General features: G+C 55.0%; 1 protein-coding gene across 1 annotated transcript in view; it reads right to left on the reverse strand.

Annotated features, from left to right (window-relative positions):
• Nucleotides 1-3,038: 3,038 nt before the first annotated feature.
• NTN1 (netrin 1) overlaps nucleotides 3,039-21,138 on the reverse strand; it is a 101,779-nt gene continuing 83,679 nt past the window's right edge. The window contains exons 5-6 of the mRNA XM_064675652.1: nucleotides 16,206-16,280; nucleotides 3,039-6,794 (exon numbers count right to left, since the gene is read on the reverse strand). Of these exons, the coding sequence (XP_064531722.1) occupies nucleotides 6,466-6,794; nucleotides 16,206-16,280 (404 nt within the window). The 3' untranslated portion in view covers nucleotides 3,039-6,465. The remainder of the gene's footprint in view (nucleotides 6,795-16,205; nucleotides 16,281-21,138) is intronic.

Raw genomic sequence — 21,138 nt, forward strand, 5'->3', positions numbered from 1 at the left:
AGGAAATAAGCAATTTCTGTCAGACTTGACGTTTATTGTGAAGGTCTGTGAGAGTTGCCAGCCCTGGGCTCGTCCTCACCTGCCCTGGTGGAGTGTCTTCCTTCACAGCTCTCAGCTGGCTCTGGGCACTCCTGTCCCTCTCCCTGCCTTCCACCCACACAGCTGGGGTGGGGGTGCTGCTCTGGGAGGAGGGAAGCCAGGGTGTCCTGGTGCTGTGTCCCCTGTTGAGGGACATCAAGTCATTTTGCTCTTCTGGGTTCAGTTTCCCCATCTTAGTTGGGGCTTGGGCAGAGGCCCCTTCATTAACGGCTCTGTGCCCTGAGATGACCTTCAGCCATCTCCTTGCAGTGGGCAGGTGTTGGCTGGAGCTGAGGCTTTGACTCCATCACTCCAGGACCTGAGCTGGGAATGACAGAGGTGGCTGTGATGGGAGAAGATGGAGTTTTGCAGGAAGCAGAGGCAGGGAGCTGTTGGGTACCCCATGGAATACAGAGAATCATAGAATGGTTTGGATTGGAAGGAACCTTAAAGAACACCTTAAAGACCATGGGCAGGGACACCTTCTGCTAGCCCAGGTTGCTCCAAGCCCCCTCCAGCCTGGCCTTGGACACTTCCAGGGATGGGGCAGCTTCTCTCAATTCCTGTCATTGATAGTATCATGTCCTACAATCGTAGGAACTGTGCCCTGGAGCTGGAGAGCAGCATTTCCTTGTCTTTGTGTGCCTGGGAATTGCACAGGGTAGGTGGAGAGAGGAGCTTGGTGGAGAAGAAGGCCAGTAGATCCAGCTGTGCCTCGTGGCTTGGGCAGCAGCTTCAAACAGGGCTGTGCTGACACCCAGCCCATGCTCAGTGCTTGGCACCAAAGGTCAGAGCTGGAGGAGTGACCAGCTCCACAAGTGCTTTGCTGTAGATTATCCTTGAAGCCTTTAAAAGTCCAATCCAGGTTGTCCCTGCTTGCTTTTCCTTAGAGATGCTTTGTCTTACAGCCTTCAGAGGAGGGGAGGGGGAAAAAAAAGTAAGTTTAATGTTCTTGTGGTTTTCAAGAGGACGCGGCGGGGGTTTGATTAGTTTATTGCTTGATGTCAGATTAGAAACGGAGCTTTGAGCAGGGCTGCTCCAGCTGGAAACGAGTAACGGGCGGCTGTGGAGACATGTTCCAAATTTGTGCATTCCTGCAGCTCTGCAGAGGGACTGACACTGGAAATGCTCCTGGAGTTGTTCCTCAGCAGCAGGCTGTGCCCCAGCCCTGAGTGGGATTTCACTCACGGAACAGCCCAGTGGATCTTCAGCGCCAGCAGCAGAACAACACGTGGTTTGTGGGGTGAGACCACGGGCTGGGGCTTCTAATTAGAACTGTCATTTACAGAGGGAATGAAGGTTTTGTTTGAATTCCCAGGACATGCAGGATGGACGTGTAACTCATCCCGATCGACGTTACATTGTGACTTTGTTCTGGTGGAGCCTTTGAAAGGCGGTTTCTGACCCACTGGGTCCTCAGGCACATTTTTCCTGCTGGGTGGAAACACGAGGATTTGCTCTCCGAGATGTCGAACAAAGGGGTTCTCAGACTTGCCCTTTAGGTAACATTTAATGTGTTGTGTGGGTGAGGAATTTTATTAAAAAGCAGCAGATTTGGCAGCGTTCTGCTGTGAGGAGGAAAGCTGTGCTGTCTCCCTGCCCCGCTAAAGAAAAGGGAAGGTTAAAATACGAGAGAGCTGCTGTTTTTTGGCTCTGAGCAGCAGGGTTGGAGAAGCCAACCTGCAGTGGCTTCTCCAAGCAAAGGTCTTCCTGGAATGTGCCTGGAGAGACACATTCCCTTTGCCTTCCCTTCCACTCCTCCCTTTCTCTCTTGGACGACGTGCTCAGGACTTCAGTCGCTTCCAGTTGTTATTTTATCAAAAATACAAGTGCTGGGGGAAGGCCTGGTACGTGCTACACACACTTGGATGTCACAGTGCCCTGAGTAAAACGTCCCCGGCTCCTCTGTGAGGACAGAGGTGACCTTGGGAGGCTGCTGGGCATTTTCACATGCTCTCATTTCTGGTGTGAGCTCAGTGCTGAGCTCAGGGCATGGATGGCTGGTCTCCCACGCTGCCTGGTGGGACCAGGCTGGGAGAACTGCTCTGGGTCTGGCCCTCAGTGGGAATAGGCTCATCCCCCTCTTTCCAGAGCCACCGTGTCACCTTTGGATGACTGGGCCACCTGCCTGGAGCCAGAGCAATGTGGGAAACCCATTTGCTCCTCAGCGGAGCCACAGGCGATGGCCCCAGAGCAGAGGGGGTGTCACTTGTGGCCCATTTGTCTGTGCAATAAAGATCTGAGATTTCTGACCTCCGAGATGTTTTTAGATCCATAAATTACCAGTGATGCCGAGGGCAGGGTCAGGGGTCTGACCCCTCGGCAGTTTGCAGGACCTTTTGCCTGTATTTTTCTCCCTGGCAGTGTTTTGCTGCCTCAGTTCCCCCCTCCTCCAGGTTTCCATCCTGTGGGTGCCACCAGCCCTGGCCTGGGCTCGGGTGCAGCAGCAGCACTGGCCCCACTGATGCCCCGTGGGTGATGGGTGGTGGAGCTGATGCACAGGATGAGCAGGAGGGGACAGTGCTGGTGAGCAGCCTGGGCATGGGACAGAAATAGGTCTGGAGTGGGGTTGGCAGCTCCCCTGAGCCCAGACTGTGGATCTGCCCTGTCCCCTCACCTGTCCCCCAACTCTGTACGGGGTCCCACAGGTTTTGGCAGGCCCTGGCTCTGTCCCACTGCAGGGCTCAGTCTCCTCTGGCAGGTGCTGGGAGGGGCCCCCCATCCCACCCCCCATGTCTCCCATGGTGACCCACTGTCCCCAGGGGCAGGGAGCACTGCCAGGGGGATATTTGGGGGACGTGGCTGGGACTGGCAGTCAAAAATAGCTGTGCCACCTCAACCCTCAAGGGGACAATGTCCCTCAAGGGGACAATGGCAGACCCAGGGAGGCAGAGGGGACACCGTCACTTCCCCCTCCCTTGCCAGCCTGAGGGGTGGGAGGAAGCAGAGATCCATGCAGATTTTTACAGTTTACAAGAGTTTATTCAACTGGTTTCTGACTTTAGTTCTACCGAGTGGGTGCTGAACAGTTACAAGCTCCTTCAGGTAAATTACAGCCAATCTAACAAACAAACAAACAAAGAGGGGGACAAAAATAAAAACGAAAGAAAAAAATAAAAAGGAACAACTGGGAAAACAATAAGAAAATCCACAACTTTTTCACGTGTCATTAAATATATTCATATATAATAACCATAATATATTAGTATGCATTGTAAAGAAACATCGCCCAAAGCAGTCTGCCATGGTCATAACTAAACAACATTTACAGTTCAAGATATTAACAGAAATAATAAAAAAAAAAAAATCGACAAAAACAATTGAACCCCAAAACAACACAGGTTTTGTGAGGGGACGAGGGGGGTGCAGGGAGAGGGCACGGACACGACGAGACGAACAGAAACGAGACGAAGCGACTTTTGTCGGGTGCTACCGTCAGTGATGATTGTTTTGGCATTTCAGCTGCTCTCCAAAGCCCTGCTGGAGGCACCACAGCCCCTTCCCTGGTCACCCCCACTGCTCTCCCGGCCCCCTGTCCTGTCCCCAGGGCCATGGGGGGTTCTTTGCTGGTCGTGGTGCAGTTGGTTCCCCTCAGAGCTGCACCCCCGGCCGTGCAGGGCATGTTTAGGGGGGCATCTTGTCCCTCTTTGGGTGACTGGACAGAGGTGTCCCCCTAGGAGATGTCCTGGAGCAGGGGGTGGCTGCAGGGAAGTGCTGCATCCCTGGGCACCCCGAAAATGGGTGTGGGGGAGGCTGTGTGCCGGTTCCACCAGCAGCTCCTGCGGGTCAGGGTTACTGGGAGCGCATGAGGGGCACTGGGGGACTGTGCATGGAGTGAAGGGGTTTCCCTGGTCTGGTTGGAAATGCAAAACTCCAACAGGGATGATGGGACAGTGTCCTGGTGGGACAGGGATGGGGACTTCACCCCCGTGGGATCTGAGCTGTTCCACGTCCTGTGCGAACTCCTTTCCTTCAGATTTCCCAGGTTGTGTCGGTGCCTGGAGGGGTCTGGCCATGGCATGGAGTGGGTGCTGGTTCTTCTGCAGCCTCTGAGACCAGTGGGAGCGGGGAAGGGGCTGGGTGGTGTCCCTGGGTCAAGGCTGTGCTGGGGAGGGTGGCTGTGCTTGACAAGGCTGGAAAATGGGAGTCCAGGTGTGCTCAGTGGGCAGTTCCCAAGTCCTCATGTCCCCTGGCCTTGCCTTCCTGCACTCCAAGTGAACTGGCTTTGGGTTGGATCCCGTTGGTTTTAGGCCATTTGAAGGTCTCCTGTGGTTCAAGACATCCCAAATAACCAAGGACATGCTGTCTCCAGCTGGTGGGGTGTCCCTGGCATCAGCTGACGTTGGCTGCAGGAGAGCATCCAACCCCCATTTTGGGGCTTTAAGTCTTCATTTAGACACTTGAGGTCAGATTTTGTTCCTCAAAACTTGGTGGCTTGGGTTCCCTGGGCTGCAAAACTGTCACCTCTCCTTGAGCTCTGAGATGAGAAAAACCAAGTCCACTCTGGGAAAGGTGAGAAAACACAGACTGGAGGGGGATTTGCTTGATGTCCAGGGTGGGATTTTTCTCCTAATACCCGGACTAATTTTGGAGGGCCTTGTGGTGGCAGGGGGAGGCTCAGCAGAGCTTGCTCCCTCCGGCTGGTGTCTCCAGCAGCCCAGTGCTGGCTGGAGCTTCCCTGGGAGCCTCCACTTTGCACCTATTTACATGGCTGCCTCGCTTTATGGTGGTTTATGTCATTATATAAATATTGTCAATTGCTATAAAACAAGGCAAAACCACTGGAAAATGTCATAAAATAGATGTTTCCAAGTTTCCTAAAAGGAAAAATATCAGGGAGGTTTTGCTTTTCATAGCGACTAATGTTTGCTTCTCCTCCAGGTACCCATCCTCCCCTTCCTGCCTTTCCTGTCTCCCTGGATGAGGTGAACTCGGATATCCCCATTCCTCACGGGCTGGTGTGGCAGGGGAGCAGCCTGGCACGGGGGTGCAGTGCCTGGGTGACAGCTCACCAGCCAGTCCTGCCCTCAGGATGCAGGTTGGAGGTGAGGCAGCCCCTACCTGGCTTAGTTGTGTTTGTGATTTGAAACTGGGAAATTTAAATTCGGAGTTTTCACCCCCAGCAGGAGGAGGAGAACAGTTTGGGGAGCTCCAGGTGGGTCACACCTTGTTCATCCAGTCCCTTCCCTCAGGCAGGTCTCCGCCCTGCACGGGCTCCACCTCAGCCAAGCCTTAGAGCTCTACCCTGGCCCCACGGGGACAGTCCCTGGCACTCACTGTCCCACTCCTTTGTCTCCAAGGAAGTGGCCACCTTATGCAGGGATGCCAGGGAGCTACAGCTCCAGAGGGAGTGAGGGCAGAGCTGGGGTGGATTTGGGAGAGCTGCCTGAGTTTGGGAGTGAAACCAGTGGCCAGCCAGGACCTGGGTGTCATCTGCACAGATTTTCTGTCATCTGAGGGTTCATGGTCTGCTGACAGCACCAGAGAGGACCGAGCCCATGAAGGAGATCTCAGGGGTGGCCACAGTGGAGACTCAGGGATCTTCTGGAGCACTTCTGGGACTGGATGCCAGTTTTTGGCCAAGTCTGGGTGTTTCCTTGGGGAACCTGGTTATTAATGCCTTGACTGGGAATCGGTGGCTGGGAGGGCACCCCGTGGGCTCACACTCCTTCAGTGTGGTGGGGACAGCACTTCTCAGGGCGTGGGGGCTGGAGCGAGGAGTCGCTCCCCGAGTTATGCACATGGGGAAGTCACCCACCAACAAGGTCCCCTCTTGGCTGTGCCTAAACTGGGTTCAGAGCATCATCACGGCTGGAGACCTCCCCAGGGACCACCCAGCAGTGGTGGTTACGGCTCTGGGGTACCCAAGTCTTTGATAACCCGTCAGTCGATCTCGGATCTGTCCTCGGCGAAAAGTCTCTGTTTAGTTTCCTCTACAACAACTGTCTTGGTCAACCTAAGCTGCGAATATGTATTTTGGGGATGGGGAGTTAATTTCCAGCGTTGCTGTTGATTAGTTTCTTACAGGTCTGATGTTCCCATGCCGTGCTTTGGAAGCAGCAGATGTTGGCAGCTGGAAGGCAGTTTGGTGTCTCTGAGTTCTTCGGCAATGGGGGGCAGGAAGAAGCGTGGGGGGGGCACTGGGTGCCGCACCCACACTCCTCTTGGTTTGTGTCCATGTGCACGGTTGTTTTTGTTGGGTTTAGGTTTTGTCTTCCCCCGGAACACGAGGTGCAATCCCGACAGCCCCACAGCCGCCATCCCCCTCCCGTCCCCCCGCCCCGGCGGCGCGTCCCCGTCGCCGGTCCCTGCCCGCCCCAGCTCTACACAAAGCAGCATGCACAGTCAGTCTCTCCCTCCCGCGCCCTCCGTGGCCTTCTCCTCCTTTTAGGCTTTCTTACACTTCCCCTTCTTCTCCCGCTGCTGGAACTTCCTGAGCCGCCGGGCCCACGTATCCCGCCACTGGATCACCAGGCTGGTTTTGTCCGCAATGATGCCGCTCTGGTCAGGAGAGTCCTCGTTGTTGCCCAGCAGCAAATACTTCTTCATGGGCTTGATTTTGGGGCACTTGCACGCTATGTCCTTGGAGTGGATCCACAGGGTCTGGTCCCCGCGCCGTATCCGGTTGCTCCCTTGTTTGTAGACGGAGATGATGTTGACCGTGAACTTCCACCAGTCGGCATTTTTTTCCGCTTTCAGGATGTGGATCTGAACAGCTGGAAAAAAAACAACACACGAGGCAAGAGAGGAAAAGATGTTACCGTCTGAGCTGGTGAGAAGAAAATGAATTTCAAGTCTTACCTGAAAGGGCTGTGTGAGGAAGAAGGGGTTTATCTCCGGAGCCCAGGCTGGGGGTGGCAGCGGACAAGGGTGGTGGGTGCCCCAAAACTGACCCTGTCCCCAGGCCACCCACCACGAGCAAGAGCAGCCAGTTCTGGCATCTGAGGGTCTCAGCAAAGGCTCTAAGGCCACCACAGACTTGGGAGATGCTCCCCAGCTCTGCTGCCACACACAGCCCTTGGTTCCCGGGGAGAATGGATGTGGTAACCCAAGGCCCACGGGGGCTGCAGGAGTGGCTGTAACAGCAAGAACCAGGGCATTCCTTGTGCTGGCAGCCCTGGGAACAACACAGGGCTACCCAGAGCAGTGGCAGGGAGCAGGTTGCTTGTCCTCATCTGTGTCCTAGGGAGGACCAGCATCTCCCAGGGCATGGTTGTGAAACAAGCACAGATAGAGCAGCTCCCGGGGATGTTGGTGCAGCAACATCTGCCCCAGCACCTGTGAACTCTTAAAGTGATCAGAAAATCTTAAAAAACCCAGGTGGATTCGTGTACACCGGACCTGTCTTTTCCCTTGAAGCCACAAGCACAGAGAGAATTCAAACCCTGGGACAGCTGGTGCCTCCAGCCTCGGGGGTGGCCCGAGCACAGGGCAGAGCCCCATGCACGAGGTGGTGTAGGGGGCAGGACAGGGAACTGCCTGTTCCCAAACAGTGCTAAAGCCCCAGGCTGCAGTCCTAGGACATGGGATGAATATTCTTTCCAATCCACATGTCCAGAGAGCAGCTCATGCTTCAGCCAGAGGAACCCTCCAGCCCCTCTGCTCTCCTTTCCTCACTGGATGGGCAACTTGGTGCTTCTGCACCAGGACCCTCAGGCAGCCCCAGGTTTTAAGAGAAGATGAGCCCCAGTCCGGAGCAAAACACTGGGACTGCTCCTTATCTCCAAGCACTTGGAATCTGGAGGTAGGAAAGACCTGTGTGGGGCTCCAGGGCACCTGCTCAGGGGCAGTGCAAGGAGGGAGCTCCTCATGAGACCCCGGCCTTGGACCAGGACACTGAGCAGGTTCAGACCTTTGGAGGGATTTGGAAACGAGGAGGATCCCTGGTCAGGTGTTTCCAGGAGATGTTCCTCAATCAAGGTTGTCCATGTCTTGCTGTGGAAAAAGCCATTGCTGGAAAAAGCACAGACAAAGGACTGAGGGTGGGCTCAGTGATCACAAGGAGAGGTCAGTGGCAGTGTCCAACTTTACTTCTGGCTCTGGCAGTCACTGGAGCATCTCTGCAGGTGCTGAATAGCAGCCTTGGGATTCAAGGGGACACTTAGTGTGCAGCAGCCTGGCAGAGAACCGGCAGATCACAAACTCCCGAAGGAGGACTGACATGGGAGCACAACTGTGATCCATAAGCAAGGTGATGATGTTTTCCAAGCCTGTGGCTGATGCTGTGTAACCTCCCCTGTTGCCCTGTGGGCTGAGAAAGCCTGGGGAGGGCTCAGCCCTCCAGCACTGCACCTCTTGCTCTTTCCTGAAACACGGTTCCTCCGTGCCATTATCCCTGCAGCCACCAGCACTGGGCAGGAGTGGTGGCCCAGGGTCCCCCCAGGGACAGAGAGGAGAGCTGGCTCAGCCACCACTGGGGGGGGAGGGCTCTCTACAAGGTTGTCCACAAAGGTGCTGCAGAGCTGGGATGGTGCTGGACACCTGGATGCTCAAATGGAGGGCTCTGCTCACGAGTGAGTTCAGAAGCCCCTGCAGCCACCATGGTTTTGTCCTGCAGCCCAGGTGGCCCCAATGGTGACTTCTGCCAGCCTTCCTCCTCCTCTTCCTCCTCCTCCTTGGACACCTCGCCCATGCTGGACCATATCCATGTCTCCTGGCCATCCCTACAGGTGCTGCTGTGCCCTCCTCAGGTGACATCCTTGGCTTTAACCCTGACTTGGGTTTAAATCAAAGGGAAGGAAAGAGACCCACATGGGAAAGGGAGCATTTGGCCCCCACAGCACGGTGAGGAAGAGGAGATACAAGCTCCTGCTGCACCAGTGAGCTTCCTCCTGACAGCAGCTCCTCACAGTGCAGGGGTGGCAAATCAGGATGGAAACTGCACTCAGCTGGGATTGCATCCTCCAGGGAGTCTGAACACATCCCTCCTCACCAAAAGTCAGCTTCCAGGAAAATATCCTCACCAGGCAGTGACTACCCAGCCCTCCTAGGGTTGCTGACTGTTGCTGACTGTCCCCACCAGCAGAGACAGAGGCCAAATCCCGGGTGGTGACGCCAGCCCTGGCTGGGAGAGCAGGCAGGGGCTCCGTGCAGGCTGGTGCAGCCCAACTATAAAGTGCTTTTTGACTAAATCTTTGAGCTTTTCCCTTTTTCCCACTCTTTCCCCGTGCCCTGGGAGCTATAACCCCCTACCCATCCACCTGCCTGTCTCAGCTGTCTGGCCAGGCCCAAGCAGGGCCAATCCTGCTTCTATAAATTAACAGCAGGAGAAGAAACCCCCCAAAAAACCAGGCAAAACTCTCTCATTTGCCTTTTAACAACCCAATTTCCCCCCACCGGGTTAGAGGTGGAGGAGAATCACCCCCTCTGTAAAAACACACCATGCCAACTGATCCCAGGCTCTGGGAGGAAGCAGAGCTCTGCAGCCCAGCACAGCTTTTTAACACGTTGCAAAATATATGGGGTATTTTTTTTCAGAGCATGTCATGGAGGCCAGATGCTTTCATTAAAAAAAAAAAAAAGAAAAAGAAAAAAAAAAAAGAAAAAAAAAAAAAGGAAAAAAAACAACCCTAAGCTCTGACCATGTATTTCCCTGTCTGGTGTGAAGGTAACAAAATGTGAAGATTAGCCAATTTTTATTTTTTGGAAACAAATCTTTCCAAAAGAGCTTAAACCTTTGACCTGCCTTGGGTCCACACTGACAAAATGGAGAAAATGAATGAAAAGGAACCGGAGAGAAGTGGTTACAGGAAACTCTGCTCTAAAACACACAGTCTGTATTTTTTTTGATGTCAAGGCCCCCGTCTCTTATTTTTTTCCCCTTTTATTAATGAAGTGGAAGGAGTGAAAGCTTTGAGGAAGGCTTGGCTGGCGTGGCTGCAGCTGCCTCCCCTGACAGCCCGTTTTCTGCCCATAACTTCACATCCAGGACATGCAGTTCCCCCTGAGCCTGGTTTTGGAGTTCAGGTTTAGCAGTGCCTTGCCGGGGTGTTTCAGTGGTGGGGTGGGACCAGCTTGTCCAGCGTCTCCCAGAGGACACAAGACATGCAGAGATACAGAAAGGTACCAGGAGGTACCTAAGCTGGCTCCCCTGAGTGAATCCCCAGGGACTTAGACTCTCATTTCTCGTGAAAGAGAAGGTTTCAGCCCCTTCATGATTTGGAGGCGGCTCAGCTGTGCCCCCCCCCCCCCCCCCCAAGCTGGTTTTAGTGCTTGGTGTTGTCCTTACCTGCCATTTCCCAGGGCAAAGCTTGGCTTTATCTGTGCCCTGGTGAACTGCTCTCACTTTGCTCTCCCACTGAACCCCTGTTACCAAGACTGTCCCTGTCACCACATCCCTGGAAAAACATCCCTGAAAGCATCCATGGGGCAGCCAGATGAAAGGATGCAACAGGGGATGATGGTTATTCACCACTGGGGAGATGGTGCTCCCCTGGCCACAATGCCCTGGGAGTGGGTGGTGACCTGGAGCAGGAGCACAAAAATCAAACAAACTGCAGCTTTCACAGTGCTGCTGCTCCAGCTGGGGCTGGTGACACTGGTTTCCAGTAAGGATGGGCCCCAGTGCAGGCTGGTGACACTGGTTTCCAGTGAGGATGGGCCCCAGTGCAGGCTGGTGACACTGGTTTCCAGTGAGGATGGGCCCCAGTGCAGGCTGGTGACACTGGTTTCCAGTGAGGATGGGCCCCAGTGCAGGCTGGTGACACTGGTTTCCAGTGAGGATGGGCCCCAGTGCAGGCTGGTGACACAGGTTTCCAGTGAGGATGGGCCCCAGTGCAGGCTGGTGACACTGGTTTCCAGTGAGGATGGGCCCCAGTGCAGGCTGGTGACACTGGTTTCCAGTGAGGATGGGCCCCAGTGCAGGCTCCAAGCCTGGCAGAGCCTTGGGGCTGCCTGTGGCTTGTCCCTGAGCTTTGCAAACAGTGGGGAGCTGAGCCCTGCAGGCAATCTGGGGCTGCTGCACCCCAGACACCCCCACAGCTCCAGGGATTTTTCTCCAGGGATTTTTCTGTTCTGCTCCCTGTCAGCCCCAAAGGAGCCCCAGTCAGCAATGGGCACGGGGAGCTGGGGGACCTGGTGAGCACACAGAGCCACCCCATGAACCACATCCCACCCTACACTGGTGCTCCTGGACCACAAATCCTGCCTGGATGGTGCCTTACAAGTCTCACCACGTTATGCTGCTTTGGAAGAAAAAGGTGGTCGAGTGGCCCCTGGGCTGTGGGAGGGGATGGAGTGTCCCTGCTCCCCTCCTGCATTCCCTGGAGCTCAGCTCAGGGGCTCAGGATGCTGCCTGGCTCCTGGAGGCTTGGCAGGGAGCCTCCAGCCACAAGAAAGACCCAAGGGCTGGATGCTGGAGATGAAAGCAGAAGGGTGGATGGCTCGATGTTAATAAAAACAAAACCCAACCCAAACCCTCCAAACAACATGCCTGAGGGCAGCTGCACAAGGCTTAAAGCAAAGCAGCTCCTCACAGCATTCAGAGACCATGAGTCAGGGGCCCAAAAATCCTGGGATTGCCATGAAAAGAGTGAGGCTGGGAAAAAATTAATTTAAATTTTTGGGTTTGCTTTTGGGGTTGGTGATAAATCTCCTGCTTTCGAGGTTTCCCCTGCCAAGGCTGACCTAGGGCTGGGCTGCAGGGCCAACCCTGTGCATCCTATTGTGGATACACAGAATATTGTGTATATCCTATGCACTGACCTGTCCATGGGAGCTTCCAGAGACTGGGAGCATCACTGTGCTGGCCCCTGGGGAAGATTCCCTGGGCCCAGGGGGTGGCAGTGGGAGCAGAGCAGTTTGCTGGGAGAACAAGAGGGTCTTTAATATGGACTGATGGAAGGAGGTGTTTAATATGGACTGATGGAAGTGGGTGCTTGGGGTTCAGGTGTCCCAGCCTGAGATGGGGCTTTCCAAAGGCTTGGCTCCCATCTCACTGCACAAGCAGAGTGGAGCTCATGTGGATTTTATTCCAACCCAGCAGCTAAAGGTGACCCCGACACCATCTGGGTTTGGGAATGTACAGGGCTGGCTCCTCGCTGGAGCAAAGAGTTAAAATGGGATTTTTCTCCCCTTATTTTTTAATTTTTAATTTATTTGGCGGTGGCTTTGCCTCGCTCCAGTTGCCAATTTCCTACTGGTTTAATATTGGAGATTTATGACCCCTAATCCCGGCCGGCCTGGGTGTGCCCTGGCCAGGCACGGCCCCTCCCCGTGTGCTGGGGGTCCCCTCACTGCCCAGGTCACTCCCTCAGCACGTGGTTACAGGAGGGATTGCTCGGTGCTTCCCCACTCCAGGAATGGGATTTCTCCACCTCCCCGGGCAGTGGAAGGGTCTGTGAGCACCCGGGGTGGTGCTTCCCCCCGTGCCTTGTGTTTTCCTGTGGATTCAGGGTTTTTTCTCCCCCCTCCCTCTTTGCAAGCTGCCTTTTGAAAACACGTTTTTCCTTTTTTTCCAGCAGCCCCTGCCAAGCTCCTCTCGACAAAGGGGGTGACTAAGTGAAGGCTCTGCAAAAGGAAGGATTTTTTTTCTTCACTTTTTTTTTTTTCCAAGAAAGGGCAAAGTGAGCAGATGATCTCACCTTTCAGATGAGGATCCTGTTCCTCACCCCCATCCTCTCCCCGATGCTGGGCTGGGGACACAGGACCCAGCACAACTCTCTGGGATTACCTGGGCAGGATCAGGCCCTGGTACAGCACAGGGGGCTCAGAATCAGGGGGGGAATGAGGTTTAAAAGCTTCAGGTTTCCTTTACCACAGCCACAATGGATGAGCCACAATCACACAGAGAGTGGGAAAAGCCCCAAAGGACAGGATGAAATGGCAGCACCCAAGTGAGTAAAGGATGCTCCCACATCACCTGGATCAGCATCACCTGCTCTAATCAAATAATCCCTTCTCCTTTTGGGCCACGGGGGAATCTCCACCCTCAGTGGGTTCAGCAGGGATCCCCTCTGCTTCCCCAGGCTAATTTAAGTGACCCCAACCCAATGAAACCCCTCCTCTACCCCTGGATTTCTGGGAGCTGGGTGACCCTGCGCTCCCCCACGCAGCCAAAACAAACCCAGAAAAAGCTTTTCTGCTTCTCTTCTTGCCTTCCCCCCTCCCCGAATCTCCCAGCCCGCCCTCCCCGCGTCCTGTTTCACTCCAAATATTTGCACCAAAACCCATCTCGCAGGGAAAAAGCCCAATTTAAAATAAAAAGAAAAAAAACCCGCAAACCCAACAAAAACAAACAGATAAGAAAAATAAATAAGGGAAAATATCCCCTTTGAATGGCTGAATGAAGCGGGGAGCTAAAAAGCCCCATTGAGGAGCGCGGGCGGATGATAGCTCCCGATTGAGCCCGCGGGAGAAGTAACTCTGTTCAAGCTAATTAGGGCCTTTTAGGACATTCAGCACAGCGACGGCAGCAGAACGGTGAGGAAAAGAGCCTCCTAATTGGCTTCCTGCTGGGGTGTCAGTCCCAAAGTCTTTATTATCCCTCCCTGCACCTTTTCATCCCTTTCTTCCCTCCCTCACCCCGGTGAAAGCCAGGACTGCCCCGGCACGGCACCGCTCACCCTGCTGCCTCGACAGGCTGCTTTGCCCTTGGAAAAGCAAATTTGCCGTGGCTGTGGGGCTGGTTGGGGGTGTTGGGGACCCCTCCAGATTCAGGAGGGCTCGGCTGGGAGCACCCCAGTTCCTGCACTCGCTCACCCAAACCAGCAAATGGTTTTGGCCCACTGGTGAAGCTGCAGAAGTGCTGCTGTGGATAAAAGAGAAAAGCTCTTTCCAGCTCCCCTAATCACTGCTCTGGGAGTATCTCTCCCATTTTCATGGCTCCAGGGGTATCTCCTGCCCAAAAAAGCTCTTGAGCTGCTCTCATCTCCCCAGGGCCTGTTGGAACCCAAGAGACCATTTTACAGCCTCAAACAAAACAAAGTGTGAGCTTTCAGCTGAACCCCCAACACCCCCTGGTGACACTGGACAAGCCAAGGAGCAAAACCACACCAGGGCTGCCCCTCCAGCAAAACCCAAGTGCTGCCACCACCAAAACCTCCCAATCCTCTCCCCAGGAGTGCAGGGAAAGGTGACACTGCCTGGCTGGAAACGTGCTCTGAGGGGGATGCACTTGCCTTTTTGTCCTCCCTTCCATTCCCCCAACCCCTGGGGCTGACTTGGATCATGAAAGGTCCGAGTTTCCTGCAGTCAAGCAGTTTTCTCTCCTCTTCAGAGGGCAAATGCTCCAGTGTGAGCTCAGCTCTCAAGACATCCTGTTCTCCAGGTGAGAAAATGGGGGATGCATGTCCACATGTGGGAAATGTGTTTGCAGCTTCTTAGCCAGCAGAGAATTCACCCACAAGGAAACCCCACAGCTTTAGTGGCCTGGGGCTCAGCCCTGCTCCCCTCCTTAATAACCCCATATATAACCTTAATAACCTTTTAGCAGCGACTTTCCCAAGTGCCATTAAACCCTTTTATCCAAGGGAAAAGGCATTCCTTGGACCTTTCCAACACGTGCTGAACCTCCAGCAGCTCCTACGAGCACGACCAGACCTCGGCACAGCCTTGCTGGATGGGGACCACAACTGCACCCCAGCCCTGGCACCTCACCCTTGCCAAGGGATATCTCTGCTCCACAACCATTTTGCCATGTGGATAAAGGAAGAATAAATGGGAACGGAAATAAAAGATTTGCCTCCAAGGCCTTTTTCCCTCCCCTGAGCTCACGGGGAAGTAACAGAGCACAAAGCCAGTGTGGAGCATCCCTCAGCCAGCCCTGCTGGGAAGTGCCTTGTCCAGGGATGGGCTGTTAAATGGGAATTCGTTCTGCTCTTGCAAACACTTCCCAGACATGCTGAGCTGCTGCTGTGTGTTTGAAGGAGGGAGGAGGTATCTCCACTCCTGGGTGTTTTCATGTAGATGAAATGCGATGCTTTTGCTTGATAGTTTGATGGAAATATATATACACACAGATACAAACCTACACATGCATATATTTATACCTAGATACAGATATTAGATATCTTTTATGTATTCCTCCACTGTGGAGGGAAGGACTGGCAGGCACTGGACAGATGCATGTGTGAAGGCTCAGCTTTGAGCTAGGCTTGCCAGTGCTCAGCCCACTCCCCATCCCTGGGTCAAACCCAAAAGCTCATGGTTGGTCCTTCTCCTGACACTTTGCTCCCCCCTCTACAGTCCATGGAGGGGGGAGATAATTTCCAACCCCTCCATAAGTTTAGCTGCATTTCTAACCATCCCCTGGCACACAGCATCTGTATTTAAGGAGATTTCTCCAGGCTGGTCCTATTCCTGACACTCAGCTCATCCCAGCAGCGTTGGCATGGCTGGCAAAGGAGGGACAGAGCAGAGCCATCCCTCCCCACCTGCCAGTGGGTGATGTCTGAGCCAAGGAGGAGAGAAGCTCCTCCTGGGGTCACCCTGGACACGTCCTGCATGGGCACTGCATGGACCCACTGGTGACCATATTGGGAATGGACCCACATTAAAAATAATCCCTGGAGCAGAGAGCTTGGGATGTGCCTGCTCCAAGCCACTGCTGCAGGGCAGAGCTGTGGAAGGATTCTCAGGACCTTGGGTACCAGTAAGGATTCCACAGTGTCCCTGGATTGTCCCAGGGCTGCACCACCTTCTGAACTGTCCCGGGATTTAAGGGGGATGGATCTGGGTGACAGGGAGCTGCTTTCTGCTCATCCCCAGGGCAAAGCACATTTTTTGAAAGCTGCTGCACCTTATAAAGAGAGGGGAAATGGTGTCATTGTAACCAAGAAGACATTGAAAACACCTGGAAAATATAAGTCTCCCTGCAGATGCTAAAACAATCCCCTAATCAGGGTCCATAGTGTCCTCATCCCAATTTCCCAAGAAACACACTGCATCACTTTCTCCACCAAGCATTGCTGCCCAGGGCTGCCTCTCCAAACCTGCCAAAAATCATTCCCAAAACTGCACACGACCCAGCACAGGTAGAGCTGGGCTGCCCATGGCTGTGTCTAGGACACAGCCAGCAGCCTTTCCCCGGGCTGGGAGGGCTTGGGGACACCCCAGAGGGGGATGCTCCTCCTCTGCATCCCTTTGCCACCTCTCATCCCTGGGAAGCAGTGCTGAGAGGGAGGACTCACCATAGTCTTTCTTACAGTACTTCTTCATGTTGATCTTCAGTTTCCCCTTGGAGGCTTTGCAGTATGAGTCACAATCTGCACGGAGAGAGGGGGAGGGCAAGAAAACATTAACAAAACAAATTAGCCTTAAAATGAATAAAGGGCTGGGGGAAGGGGGGACGGCTCAAAGCTGCAGCCTGCCATGAATAAGCAGCGTGCCTGTGATATCCATCTGCCAGGCCCCGATTGGGTCGTCTAAGGGGGCATTCAGAAAACCCTTCCTTTCTAAAGAAAGCTGCTCACAAAGGAAACCATCCTCCCGCCCGCCTCCCCCAGCCCGGCTTCCCTGGGCCGCCTCTGTCTTCCTGGGAGACCCCGGGGGCCTCCCTTATTGTGCCACCCAGAGCTTTTGAGAGCCACACAAATTCTCCCTGTTCTCCCTCTCCCAACTGGAGCCTGCCCGGAGCCCACAGAGGCCCCATTGTCACCCCTAACCCGGACCAGTGTCAGCCTTTGGCATTCATTGCCGAGAGATTCGGGCTGGGGTCACCCTCCGACAATGTGGGTCAGAGAGGAAATTAGCAGCCCATGAAGCATTAGCAAAGCCTTTTGGTGTCCACTCTACTGAAGTGTGCAAATAAAATGCCCCAGTAGGAACATTTCATTTCTAATGGGCCCCCACTGCTGGGACACGCTGGCCGTGCCCGGGCGGCGCAGGGGCCGGAGCGGCGGCAGGCGGGAGGGCTGGCACGGCCTCCTGGCACTGCCACCAGGGCTGGAGCCGGGCCACGGGCCCGGGTGGCTGCAGGGATGCCGAGCCCTGCCCCGGGAGCTGCTGCTCCCCAGGGACCTGCTCCGTGAGGGATGTGGGACGTGGGATGTGGCTGGACGGCATCACGCGGTTGGTGCGCTCCAGCCACTGCTGGGAACATTCCAGTGGTGCCACAGCTGGAGATGTGCCACCCCATGCCAGCTCCCAGAACCAGGGTGGGCTCATGGACGTGCTGCCCGTGCACATCTTGTGTCTCCTCAGCACCCACAGGTGCTGGAGAGAGGTTCCCAACACACAGAATCCCCTTATTCGGGAAAAAATGGGACAATGTCTGGTACAGTGACAGCCCTCAGACACCTCCACTGTCCCAGCTGCCCATCATCCCTGCACAGCCACCCATGGAGCCCAGGTGTGAAAACTGAAGTGCCCCAGCAGGGCCCCAGGGCTCTCTGAGCAGGGTGGGGATGCAGGGAAGGATGGGAATGCTGCTGGTATCCCACGGCCAGTGCATGCCAGGTGCCCATATCCTGCCCCAGCCCACGTGGGCAGTGCCAGACCAGAACACACTTGCCCAGGCAACACCCCCTACTCTCCAGTACCACGACATGAAACCCTGGGGGAGAAGCTGTGCAGCATCTTCCCTGTCCCCTGTCAGCAAGGCTGTGTCACACTCCAGGGTGGCACATGCCACAGCCTCAGCAGGGCTTGAGGCCTCATTCCTTGTGTGCTGCAAAAGCCCTTGCAAGAAGCAGTTCCTTCCCAGGGACACTGGCACCAAGCAGGCTGGGAGGGGAAACAGGCACAGAGCTTGGAAGTGGCTGCACAGCCACAGCAATGGCAGCATTTCCTGGCCATAACTCTGTTTGCAGCTCTGCTGTGCACACAGGGGCCGTGGTATGAAGCCAGCTCTGGGACAGGGCCATGCTGGAGGAGGTGATCTCCAGTGGTGGATGCTCAAAGCCAGCCCAGGCAAGGAGGGCAGATGTGGTGCATTGAGTGCTCTGCACCCTCTCAGCTCACCAGCCCCAGTACAGGAGGTGTCCCTGGAGTGGGAGGTGAGTTCAGAACCATGGGGAGCTTTGTCAGGTGGAGAGGAGATGCTCCAGGAGGTCTCATGGACCCCAGATCCAATTCTGCCAGATCCCTCTGGCACCAGAGCCAAACCCAGCCTGAGCCAAGCAGCAGCTGAAAAGTTTGAGTGGAGGAACTAACAAGTGAAGGAAACTCAAGGAGCTGGACACTCACACTTGCCAAGATCATCAGGTACCACCTCAGTACCAACACCTCTGATCCATGTGTGCCCCAGCCCCTCTCAACATGGCCATGAAGAGTCCCCCAGCTCAGCACCATCCTCCTGCCCCACCTCTGCCTGCTGTTCCCACTCCTCAGGAGAGCATCCACAGGAATACATGGCTTCATCTTTCAGCATTACCCAGTCAGGGCCAAAACCAAAAGCTATGGTTTGAAGCAAGGCCCCTTCCTCCTCCAAGAGTCCCAGCTGAGGTCTCTGCACAGCTACAACCCAGCCAAAGCCCCTCAAAACCCAGGAGCTGAGCTGATGACTGAGGGTTTCCAGCCTCTGATTCCATTTGCTTTTCTCATCTAACATGACTCTGAACATCGAGTAAAACTTGAAATGCACTGAGAAAGGAGTGGATGTTCCATAAAAGCTGCAGTTCAGATGGTGGAGATTCACTAGCAGAGTCCCAGCCATGCCTACGTGGCAGGTGGGGCGTGACTGCCCGGTGTCCCTGAGCTGGGGGAACAGAAATATTCCTGATCCAACACACTGGTAAGATGTTCCTGGCCATAAACATTGCAGGAAAAGTCTATAAGGGAACTAAATGTGCATGCAGTGACCTGACAGCCCAGAGAGGCTTCCCCTCAGCTGCTCAGTGGAGCAGGGGATGACAAGGGACAGACAGGCCATTGCAGCTCCTGCAGGTTTCTGGCACCATTCTGCTCAACTGTGGATGTTCTCAGGACACCAGCGTGGTTATGATAAACATGGTGATGGTTCTCCCCTGGCACAGAAATCCTGGAGCTCTGTGGATATTCACTGCTGCTGTTACCCCTCAGCCCCTGGGCAGCAGCTGCTCTGCTACAGGGGCAGGTGGAGAGGGAGCAGCTGAGCAGGGACAAGCCTGGGAGCTCTGGCTGCACATCCCTCCTATCCTGGCCAAGTCAGTCAGATGCTGGCAAGCAGCTGGCTCTGAGCACTAGTGGGTGGACAGCAGCTCCCACCTCCACGGCTCAGCCCCTGCATCGGCAGGGGGGTCTCCACCATCCAGGCTGATAGAGCCCACCTGGAGCAGATCCTCCTCCAGCCCAACTGCACTGCTTTGGGATCCACCCCAATAAACAGCAATCAGACAGAAACCATTGCTCTGCACTTCAGTCCAGACCTCTGACAAGAACAACCCTAAGTCACCTCAGCAGCCCACAGTAACATCACTGACCACATCTGAGCTTCTCAGTCCTTGCACCACTGTTATGATAATTCCACACTGCCTGAGATTCCAGACCTGCTGGAAACCCATCCTAGTGCTGTTTCCCAGACAGGGAGCCTGTGGGGTGATTGGGCACCAACCAGCTACCCCACACACGCTGTAGGACAGCACCCTATCTCCACAGCACCCCATCCCCACACCTCTGCTTGCTCCCAGGGCGAAAATCTGGAGCTCAAGACACCCACCTACAGCCGGGTCTGACCCTGTCCTGCCTTCTCTTTTCTCTTTCTCCAGCCCCACGGGCTGTGCCAGAGCCTCAGCTGGTTTGAATTGAACTCTCTGTGGCCAGAGCCAGCTGGTGTAAATCACAGTGAATCACCAGATGCCAGGGCTGGTTTCCGTGGGTGGGGGATTTGCCCCGGTTCATTTCCTTTGTCTCCGATGTGGAGAGCTCTCCTGCCTCCTGGGTGACTTGGAGGTTCTGTGGGGCCTCTTTGGGAGGGCAAATGAGATTTCCCAGAGCCAAGCATTGAGCCAGTTTGGCTGGGAAGCACTGCTGTGTGCATGGGGTAATGCTGAGAGATGACTCTTGCTTAGGGAAAGTGTGTGGAAGAGATGCTGCAGGATGTTATTTCAGTGCTGCCTAGCGCCTGGGACAGACCCTGCTCTCATCCACCAAGGGACACTTCAGCATTTGGGCTCTGGGGAAGGTTTGCTGAGCTGCTTCTCCCTGATGGAAAGTGATAGTGGAGCTGGGGAAGGGATGGGAGGAAGGATCAGCCGGCTGAAAGGGGAGGAGAGGGTGGATGTGGAGCCCAGGGTGCTCTAACAGCCGTTCCAGTGACTCGTGGGTGTGCACAGGAGGTACAAACCATGTGAGACTCTTACAAAATTTGTTCCCAGATGGTTCTGTTGCAAACCTCTGGAGTCCCAACATGTGTTGCTTGGTTATTCCAGAGGCTTGCTGTCCTGCAGGTCCCTCTTGCCCCTCTCCAGGAGGCTGCAGAGGATCAGCCTGAGGTAACCTGCCCGTGGAAGGTGATGCCAGAGTCTGGCCAGAAGGTCAGGCTGAAGATTAAGGGAGCTGCCTGAAGAGGTGCAGCCTCTTTGGGGTGGGGAACAACCTGGTACCTGAAGCATGGGGGATTGGTGTCCAGGTCCTGTTCAGCCAGGTCCTATAGGTGGGACGTGGGGGCACCAGGAGGGGTGGATGGGGTCAGGCCCAGCTCTCTGCCCACCGTGCTGTACAAACGCCCCCTGCACACGGGGGTGCAGAACAAGGGTTGGTGCTCACCCTGCTGCTGCCCTGCCCTGCTCCTCCTCCAGGCAGACCTGTCCTCTCAGCCTGCCTGGCCCTGGGCAGGACCTGAGACCTCTCTGAGCTGCTCCTAGCCTTAACCTGACCCAGCCACCCCCCTTCTGAAGGACCTAAACCCCCCTGGCTCCAGCACCGCGGTGCAGGAGAAACCAAGTGCTGATATCCAAGCACCCTCCTCCCCTGCTCCCGGCACTTTCCGCCCCGAGTTTGCTCAGCTGCACAAATATTTCAGAGCAAATCCCCGTTTCAGAGGCTCAAACCCAAAGCACAACCAGACCTTAGTGCCTTTTTTTTTTTTTCCTTCATCACTGCCTCCCGGCGCGGTGACATCCTGCTCCTCCCTGCCGGCTCCCCGGGCCGGGAGCGCCCTTCCCTGCGGGAAAGCACCAACTTTCTGCGTTTCCCGGATAAACA

The sequence above is a fragment of the Pseudopipra pipra genome, chromosome 19 (assembly GCF_036250125.1).
Source record: "Pseudopipra pipra isolate bDixPip1 chromosome 19, bDixPip1.hap1, whole genome shotgun sequence".
NCBI classification, from domain to species: Eukaryota; Metazoa; Chordata; class Aves; order Passeriformes; family Pipridae; genus Pseudopipra; species Pseudopipra pipra.